This window comes from Pseudorasbora parva, chromosome 16, assembly GCF_024679245.1.
Source record: "Pseudorasbora parva isolate DD20220531a chromosome 16, ASM2467924v1, whole genome shotgun sequence".
In the NCBI taxonomy this organism is placed as follows: Eukaryota; Metazoa; Chordata; class Actinopteri; order Cypriniformes; family Gobionidae; genus Pseudorasbora; species Pseudorasbora parva.
The window spans coordinates 33,562,645-33,572,977 of record NC_090187.1 but is presented as its reverse complement, the minus strand read 5'-3'; the positions used below and the strand labels follow the sequence as shown (position 1 = coordinate 33,572,977).

The window sequence follows — 10,333 nt, the reverse complement described above, 5'->3', positions numbered from 1 at the left end:
TTTTCTTCTCTAGCCGCGTGTTAAAGGTAGGGCAGGCAATTTTGGACCGGCTAGCAATAGCAAGCTAGCTTTGAAAGCACTGTCTCTTTTTCTACGGCAGGCGCCGCACGCAGCCTCTTCTTTGTTACGGGCGGGTTACACTAATGCAAATCAAATGCATCATGCACCTAATGCATCAAATGCATCAGGAGCGCCGACACTGTAACTAATACTCAACTGCCAGTCAATTTAATGGCCCAATAGAAAATTATGAAAAGAAGGACATTTTCATCACTTTCAAAACACCATCCAGGAAGGCCAGGACAGGACCTGAAAACAGGACGTGTCCTGGGAAAACAGGACCTTTATTCACACTAGCCTAGCCGGCTACGGTATTTTTTTAGAACTTAGAAAAATATGCTGCAACCAATGAGCAGCCGGTGGGGGCTAGTTGCTGGACGACTCAACCTTCGCAGACAGTTTTTAATGTTTATCAGACAATAACTACACAATATTTTGCTTTAGTAGGCCTATAATTTTCAGGACAATTAGGGCCAGATTCGGGATTTGGGACAACAGTTTAGATTTCTGGACTGTCCCAAATTTTTCAGGACATCTGGTCACCCAACCTACACCAGTGTGGAAATACATGTTGACAGGCAGGATATGGACGCTTTCGGACCAAATGCAATGCTTGGACGAACATTTTTGGGTCCTGTAACTTGAGTAACAGGTTTGCCTGCCCTCATAATAATACATTTATAATAATTTAATAATAATAATAATTAAACGTAAATAATTTATAGCTAATAAATACTGCAATATTTATACAAACAAATAAGAATAGTCACTTTTGCTTTCATGGTGACTTTAAATATCAATTGTTTGTGGAAAAAAATAATGATGTGTACAGATAAATCATCATTTACAATAAATATTGCAATATTAGAAAGAAAAATTTTTTTTTGGTGACTTTAAACCTATTTTTTCTCTTTTTATATAATTAATTTTATTTTATAACTTTTTGTTCCAGTTTGTATGATATTATGCGTCAGTATATTTATTTATGTATTGTATACTTAACATGTTTCATTGTTTCCAAGTATTAGTTTAATCATTTCTTCCTTTATATAACTTCTTTGTGAATTGTGTTCTATTCAATGAAGAAGAAGAAAAAAACATTTTTTTGTCGAGCTTTGATGACGTCTGGGTAATGGCCGCTCTCACTGTGTCGTGCAGGGTTTATGAATTTCTCCGGTAGAGAAAAATAAGAATTCCAGACAGATCGTTCATTGTTTGAACACAGTCACCCCAAGGAAAGAGACCGGGTGACTCCCTACACTGAGACCCTGTCTCTCGAGACTCTGTGGTTTGAAAGGTGACCGAATGTGTTTTAATACGCGATGTCCGTGTGTTGTGCTGGAGGGAACGCTTTATTGTTGCATGAGATAGTAGCCATTGTGCATCGAAGAAACATCGTGCAACGCCGTAACTCGCGAATTTAGATTTAGAAAGTATCGGATGTGTTATTTAAGCTCAAGTCTCGGCGTTTAAGCGGCGCGGTCGTTCGGGAAATGTCGGAAATGGTGTCGTTTTCTAGTGTGCGGGCAGGATTCGGGCCTGTTAGCCGCATCGCCATCAACGAGCTCTCCCGTTAAAGATAAAGCGGCTAGTAAGACGTGTCGGTCTCCCTCTCATGAATCCATTGCCTTAAGTCTGAGAAGGTAAACAAGTTCCAGATGATTATTGATTGGCCTTTGTGTGGTATGGAAAGTTTTTAAAAGTTTGAATGCGGTTAAGCTATTTTACGTTAGCAGGCTAATATAGAGGTGTTATTATTGTGGAAGAACTAGAAGGGTAATGCATTCGTTTAATAAGCTATATTCATGCAGGACTGCCTTTGCATAAAATTATCATGGTAAAAATGTTTCACCTAAATAACACGATTAATTTAACTTTGTGTTAGCTACAACTGTCATTCAAAAATATATAGTGACAGAAGTATTCTGAAAGCCAGTTTAGTATAGGCCTATAGAGGATATCTACCGCAGTAGTTTTTTTTTTTTTTTAAATGTATATTCTAATGATAGCTAACTTTTAAAACATTACGTTTTTTGATATGTTGACAATATAAATATTTCAATGTTTATAAATTGTTTTATATTTAGTATTAAGTCAACCGTCAGATAGCCAAAGCATTAACACTGACATTATTTTTGTTTGTTTGTTGGATGGTTTTAGGTTTTATAACATAATTTTAAAGCATATATTAAAAACAATTTAATATTAATTAAAAAAAAAAAAAAAAAACATTTTTCAGTAGTGTTAGTAAGCACAGCCCCTTGCTGTGTTCTTGTCAACGTTTGCTGTGGTATAGTTCATTGTGTTACGTTTAGATTCTACCTATATATCTACCCACTAATATGTTAGGTATTATTTTAGCAAGTCTGCTTTAGAGTGTATAAGGTAAATCATCTGTTAACTTAGGAAGAGTGTTTTGAATGTGTCTGATACATTTGTATTTTTGTTTAATGAACTGTTTGCTTTTATTGATAGTCTGCTTCAGCATTCTTGCTGATGGATACGCCTGAGAGCCCAACCCAGTCCCCACAATCTCCTGAGGAAGAGGAGAAGGGTCTCTCTGACAATGAGCTGCTGGAGTCGCCCGAGTCCCCAGCAGACATAGACAAGGGAGTGTCAGACAGTGAGCTTTTAAATGACGATGAAAATGATGTACAGGAGGGAGGAGGAGACTCAGATTTTGAGGTTGGAGACAGAGTAGCTGCTGTCGGAGAAGATCCAGAGGATGTTTCAGACTTGGAAGACTACAAGATAGACAGGGAGGAGAGAGAAGACGTCCACCAACAAGACCTTGGTTTGACGGTGCGAGGAAGCAGGCAGAATGCTAGCCGTGAGGAAGAGGAGGAGGAAGAAGAAATCCTTGAGACGCCGAGATCACCGGATCCTGAATCACCCGGCCCAGAACACGAGCGACCTTTCACCCCAGTCGAGGAGGAACGGGATGAGGAGGATGAGGCAACCACCAAGCCTGGCCGTGCAGAGCTTGAGGAAGAGGAGGATGAGGAAGAAGAGAGGCGGCGGCGGAGGAGGGAGGCGATTGTAGTGAATGAGTTGAAGGATGAATCTTCTGTATCCAGAGATCTGGACGAACATGAGCTGGATTATGACGAGGAGGTTCCAGAAGAGATTAGCGCCGCCGCTCCTGAGGAGGATGATGCAGAGAAGGGTCCCGCTGGGGAGGATGGAGAAGAGGAGGAAGAGGAGGATGAAGAAGAGGAGAGGAGACGGAAGAAAAAGGAAAGAAAACCAATTCTGCCTCCAGACAAAGACACACCGCTGAGAAAATCTGAGGACTCAAGGGAGGGAGGCAGGAGGGATTCGTTCCGTGATAAAAAGAAAGAGGAAGATGATGGGGAGATTGATGAGGGAGAGATAGATGTAAGTATTTTGAAATCATTTGATTGTAGGAGCTGTTCTGTCTCAGTTCACCACTCTATAGCCAATTATTACAGTTTTAATGTTTTTCATGATGAAGCTTTTGTATTCTTTACCAGTAGCGGGAGTTTTTAATGCAACATTTGCGGTAGTTTGTTTTGCATAATGCACAGATTTCTTTTGTGTGTGGATTGTTTGGCCTGACCATAACAGTAGAAGGAGCCATTGAATAAATCTTTTTTTCTAGAATCCAAAGAAATGACACCCCACTCTTAATATGAAGTGGTCACCTAATATACTAATGATATAATATGTAAATAAAATATGTTTACACTACCCTTCAAAAAGTTTGGGGGCAGTTGGATTTTTTTATGTTCTTTGAAAAAGCCATCATGAATATTTATTCATTATCCATTTAAAACATTAATATTGGAAAATATTATTTCCATTTAAAATAACTGTTTTCTATTTTAATATATTTTAAAATGTCCTTTATTCTTGTGATGGCAGCTGAATTTTCATCAGCATTACTCCAGTCTTCTGTTTCCTGTAAACCATCAGAAATCTTAATATGTCTTAATATGTTGATTTAGTCTTAATATGTTGATTTGGTGCTCAGGAAACATTGATTATTTTTATCAATGTTGTAAACAGTTGTGCTGCTTAATATTTTTGTGGAAACGGTGATACCTTTTTTTTTTTAGGATTCTTTAATGAAAAATATCGTAAAATAGGAATTATTTGATAAAGAAATATTTTGTAACTGTGATCAAGTCACTTGTCACTTTTGATCAATTGAATACATCCTTGCTCATTTTTTTTTGTATTTGTATTAAATTTGTATTAAAACAATAACATCAATAACCAGCCATTATTATTTGCTATTGTAAGAGGTTTTTTTTCCTGTTCATGTCAGGATGATGACCTTGAAGAAGGGGAGGTTAAGGACCCCATGGACAGAAAGATCAGACCCCGACCCATCTGCAGGTTTTTCATGAAAGGTAATTCTTCATTCATGTCTTTTCTCGAAGTGGTTATAAATCTTCTAAAACAGCATTACAGACACACTCGCTCACTCACTGGCCACTTTGTTAGGTACACCTTGCTAGTACCGGACTGGAACCTGTTTTGCCTTCAGAACTAGGGATGCAACAATTATAGATTGTTGGTATTTTATAGTCTGATAAATAATCACGGTTTCACGATTATTATGCATTCATTAATTTCACAACAATTTATAAAAATCACATGAACACTTTAGATTTTAAAGTGTTACTTTTGTTACCTTTTGAACTAGAAATAACACAGTAACCAAATAATACAGCACAAAATAATAATAACGACAAAAGTCAATCTCTCCTTTTGGAATTAAAGAAAGGTGACCTCTGCTTTGTGAAAATCCATGGCAGTGTGAGGGGAATAAACTGAACTCTTACTGTCACAAACTGTCATCCATGCGTATTCATCTTAATCATCTTATTAATAATTCATCTAATTTTACATTTCACCTGAAAAAAGCTCTTATTTTGGTTTGTTTCCGTCACTGATAAATTCAAATATGCTTCTGCTCTTTGGCTGGCGCTCATTGCTTTTCATATATCACTATTCATACATCACTATTCCACCACATAATGTTTATTTTAAGTTTTCAGAGAAATATACATTAATTACTAGCCTATATAAAGACATGTATAGTTTACAAAATGACGGATGTATGCCATACACTGATATGGAAGGTGTAATAATAATGCTTTCAATTATAATTTAAATAAATATTTTGTTCACATCAGATACACATTGTGCATGAAACAAAGTTTGTTCTTCTCCCATGTTCACTGGCCACCTGCTATGTATCTCGGGGAAAATTCATGAATTTACTTGATGACAACAGATCCTCTGAATTATATACTCATCACGTGTTATATCAACTAACATGATCAGTTTAAACAACAAGACACATTAACTTCCGCATATTTGACAATCGCAAAATATCAATTCATGATATAGTAAAAAAAAATGTAATGAAGGAAAGACGAATTAAACACGATGATTACCTCTGTGTGACTGCATGACGTGGCGGCTTGGATATATCTATTAAAATAAGGGTCGTTTAAAACAACCTCGCGCTGGGGACTCGTCTGACTTGTTTCTTTGGTGGAAATAAAGCTTTGCTGTTTGGTCCCTCTGCACAGTTAATCCAGTGTGTACAATCGGCTAGTAGCTTTTGTGGCTTTTGTGTTAGCATGGCACTTTAAGCTGGTGCTCCGCTTTGTTTTTCGTTTTTTTTTTACAAGTTTTATTTGATTATTTTGAGCTTTTTGACATCCTGCTGGAAGTAGCCATCATAAGATGGGTATACTGTTCTCATAAAGGGATTGACATGTTCAGCAACAATACTCAGGTAGGCAGTAGCCTTTAAATGATGCTCAGTTGGTATGAAGGGGTAGACTGGGTAAACCCTGCTGGATCTGCCCGCGATTTGATTTTGCCCTGCAACTCAGTCTGGAAACCTGTACATTCATTTCTTCTGCTTCTGTTACACTTTTGCGGGAACCAATCGTAGACTGGCTTATCCACCTTGCGCAATATTGGGGGGTTTAACACGATGAAGGATAGAGAAACGACGGGTCATTGTCTGTTGATCACACCTCTTGTGGCCTGATTGGTTGAAGGACTATCCAATTTCATATTGAGTCATTCAAATAATGCTCGTTTATTACACCTTTTGTGCAGTAGAAAATACACAGCAGACTCCCCAGACCAATGTTCAATTTTAAATTAAGCTTGGTCTGGCGATAGCAAGACAAATGAAGTGGCCCAAAGTTTGCCAATAAAATGTCCTCCACACCTTTACACCACCCGCATCCTGAACCGTTGATACAAGGCTTTCATGTTTATACCAAAGTCGAGAATCTACCATATGAATGTTCGCAGCAGAAATCGAAACTCATCAGATCAGAGAATGTTTTTTCCAATCTTCTATTTTTCGATTTTGCTGAGCCTATGAGAATTGTAGCCACGGTTTACTGTTCTTATCTGACAGGAGAGACACAGGTGTGTTCTTCTGCTGCTGTTCAGAGATATTCTTCTGCATACAAGAGGTTATTTCAGTTGCTGTTGCCCCTCTATCAGCTTGAACCTGACCATTTTCCTCTGGCATCTGGCAAGGCATTTTCGCCCCCCAGAACTGCCGCTCACTGGATATTTTTTTCTTTTTCAGCCTATTGTCTGTAAACCCTAAATATGATTTTGTGTGAATATCCCAGTAGATCAGCAGTTTCTGAAATACTCAGGCCAGCCTATCTGGCACCAACAACCTTGGAACAATTTGTACCAGGAACTTTTTTACAGGAAATTTTCTCCCCCCCAGACCTGCAGCTGTCTGCTGCGTTTCCACCGCGATCTAAAGTTCCGTGAAGATTAGACAAATTAGTCCGGTGATGTAGGACTGCGCGCGACTGCTCCTCCAAGTCAGTGACGGACAGTAATAATTTTTGCGTACTGATTGAAATATTTAGTGGACTGTTTACATGAGACGTTATCTAAACCGATCTGGTGTTTACATGTGATGACTTTCAATCGCAATCATTTTGTCACATGCAGTTTGTCTGCCGCATCAAAAATGTCAACACTGTTTTCTGCACCGGCTGGAATGTGTTAACTGTAGCCATAGCAACTCTTAACGGCCACCAGGACTAATACAGTATTATATAAGCTATTTATTTGTTGTAAAGTGTAATAATGATCTCAGAAGCACAGTTAAAGTAAAAACTGCCTCGCTGTGTCATTATTCCAACAATATCTTCATAACTTACGAAATATAAAGTTTACCCCTCAGAAAAATGAGCTTTCCTCTCTTGTCAACATGAGTGCGGCGCGCGCTGTCACGTCATGTAAGGACGCACACTTAAAAGTAATCGGTCAGGTCGTTTACATGGTGAAAAATAGACTGTAAAAAATTTATAACGAGTATGGAAGAGATTCAAGCTGTGCTGCTTTTGCTGATTATGTATAGGTTTACTAAAGAGGTAATTAACAACGACAGAAAAGAGCACTAATATGCAGATTCAGAAATATGCAGCATATTCAGAAAGCTTGTAAAGCTAGATTTAAAATGACAATGTTTTTTATTATCATTCATTACGGACATTGCACGTGAGATGGCTGAGACGGAACGCGCGCCATCAGACAGAGAGCAAGACTGATATTTACAGAACGTAGGCCGAACCTCGCAAAAGCCGGTTGAAATAAAATGCTAAACCAATCAGCATGTTCAGCGCCCAAGTCCCGCCCTTGAAAGTTCCCGAACTTTGAAAAAATACTACCTCGCGAGCAGGGCCGTTTGGAGGGGGAAATATTTACCCGGAACTTCAATTAGACCCTGGTTCCTGCGTTCAAAACACACCAAGTACCACCCAAAGTTCCTGGGTATAGTTCCTATGGTGGAAACGTGGCTATTCATTGCTGAATTAAGGCCAGTCTCACTGATACTGATGTCTCTATTACATGGATTTAGTTTTTTCAATTTTAGTCATTAATTATAGCTATTCAGCAGTACAGTGTAATTGAAAGCTATTGACTTTAACATTTAATAGGCTTTAAAATACAAAGCTACAAATGTTATTCAGTCGAGTAGTGAGTGATTTTCTTTGATTAAGGCCCTGTCCACATGAACACGGGTATTTTCAAAATTGCAGCTTTTTCTTTGCGGTTTGGCCGTTCGTCCACGTGCAAACACAGTATCCAGACACCGAAACCAAACTTTTTTTAGAAACTCCAGTTGCAATGGTGTCAGTTGCAAGTGTGGACTAGTCCTCACATTAATCACAGACTAGAGTAAGTTTATTAGACTGCTGTCACTTTAAGACTGGACGTACATGACCCATATCTGACCCAGTCTGACACATCCTGTTTTCTCTCAACTCTTTGCATTCATTTAGCACTTAACTTATTTAAGAATTTACATACGAAGATACTTGACACAAAATGAATTTTGGCATAATTGTATGTTTTTGTCAGTTCGAGCGTGAAAGAGAAGAGAAGAGATCTAAAAGAGAACTTTTTAGGTATTCTGTTCACACGTTTTAGACGTTTGTTTAAAGAGAGCCACTTCTGTGGTAGTAAAGATTTGATGGTTTTTTGTCTTTCAGCTGATATCTGAACTAACTTTGACATACTTTTTTAGTATAGACTGTTTTTTTTTATTCATGTAGGTAATAATAGAAAGACTTTTATCATCAAGGGAAGTTGTTTAAGTTTGATATTCATGTAATTTGCATTTTGTTGTTTGTATATTTTTGTTGTGTATGCCCAAATTACAACAGCAGGGGGAGCAATTGAACACTGTATCTTTCCTATTAGCAAATGTATCTGCAGAGAAAATCCTGCAAAGCAGCAGACTGTTTAGATGTTAATATTTAAAAAAAATTAAATACAAATAAATATCATAATGGCCTCTCTTTGGTCTCTGACAGGTAACTGCACATGGGGCATGATCTGTAGGTTTATCCATCCAGGAGTCAATGATAAAGGCAATTACTCCCTCATCTCCAAGCCAGACCCCTTCTCTCCTAACGGAGCTCCTCCAGGAGGAGGAGGACCACATCCCCTCATGCCTGCTAACCCCTGGGTATGCATCCTTTTTAATTAATAAATTTTCTACTATCTTGTTTCTTCCTGAATAAAAAACAAAGTTTAAATTTCAACTGAACATTTGAATCGTCTTCCAGGGAACCCCTGCTGTGGAAGAGTTGCCTCCCCCTCCACCTCCTATAGATCCTCCGGTTGAGAGTGCCTGGGAAAGAGGCCTTAGACATGCCAAAGAGGTACGGTTTTTACCACCTTACTTTTTTTGAGAGTCAACAATGTAAAAAGGACCATGTCTAGGTAAGTAATATACCGGCTTTTTTCCTGACTGACAGTCCTCCATGCAAATGAATCTTAGTGTGTTCTGGTTTTGTGTCAACTTTGTAACTGAGATGACATAATATACGTTTTGATACTCTAATGCTAGAGATATTTTTTCATTATGCATGAAAGACATGGTAAGTTTCCAGATGAATCAAACTGTTCCAACTACAGAAGCTCTACTTTCCCTTTAGGTGTTGAAGAAAGCCACCATCCGTAAGGAGCAGGAACCAGATTTTGAGGAAAAACGTTTTACTGTAACCATAGGTGAAGATGATAGAGATTTTGACAAAGAAAATGACTTCTTCAGGGAACGTGGCTATCGTATAACCAGAGAGATCAGAGATGCTGGGTAAGAAACCATAACTTATAAATAACTTAATAGTGTGATCTCTTCTACTTGTTATGGTCACTGATAAGTTTCTTCTGCTTAATTAAAGGGTTAGTTTACCCCAAAATGTAAATTCTATCATCATTTACTCGCACTCGTGTTGTTCCAAACCTGAACAACTTTTGTTCATCTTCGAAATGCAAATGAAGATATGTGAATGAAATCTGAAGGATTTCTGTAACTCCATTGACAGGACACACAACTACCTCTTTGATGCTTCAAAAAGTTCCTAAAGATACTGTAAAAACAAATCCATATGAATTGAGTGGTTTAGTCAGAGACACAATTGCTTTATATGATGAAGCTTGAATTTAGGCTTTCATTCACATGAACCAATACATTTATATGGATTTGTTTAATGTTTTCTATGAACAGTTTGAAGCATCAAAGAGGTAGTTGTGTGGACTGTCAATCAGGGGACCAAAATCTCTTAATTTTATTCAAAATATCTTCATGAGAGTGAGTAAATGACAATGTTTTTCATTTTTGGGTGAACTAACTCTTAAATTTAATATGGAGGTTAGGGCTGCAGCTATCGATTCTTTTTGTAATCGATTAATCTACCACTTAATCGATCGATTAATCGATTAATCGGATAAT

At 37.9% G+C, this 10,333-nt stretch overlaps 1 protein-coding gene across 3 annotated transcripts in view; it reads left to right on the top strand.

Moving 5' to 3' along the window:
• Window positions 1-1,184: 1,184 nt before the first annotated feature.
• zc3h18 (zinc finger CCCH-type containing 18) overlaps window positions 1,185-10,333 on the top strand; it is a 43,036-nt gene continuing 33,887 nt past the window's right edge. For 2 of the 3 annotated variants that reach the window (XM_067420397.1, XM_067420394.1), the window contains exons 1-6: window positions 1,185-1,357; window positions 2,536-3,438; window positions 4,352-4,436; window positions 8,910-9,064; window positions 9,165-9,260; window positions 9,537-9,694. In XM_067420397.1, coding sequence (XP_067276498.1) covers window positions 2,557-3,438; window positions 4,352-4,436; window positions 8,910-9,064; window positions 9,165-9,260; window positions 9,537-9,694 — 1,376 coding nt within the window. In that variant the 5' untranslated portion in view covers window positions 1,185-1,357; window positions 2,536-2,556. The other variant, XM_067420396.1, reaches the window with a different exon arrangement.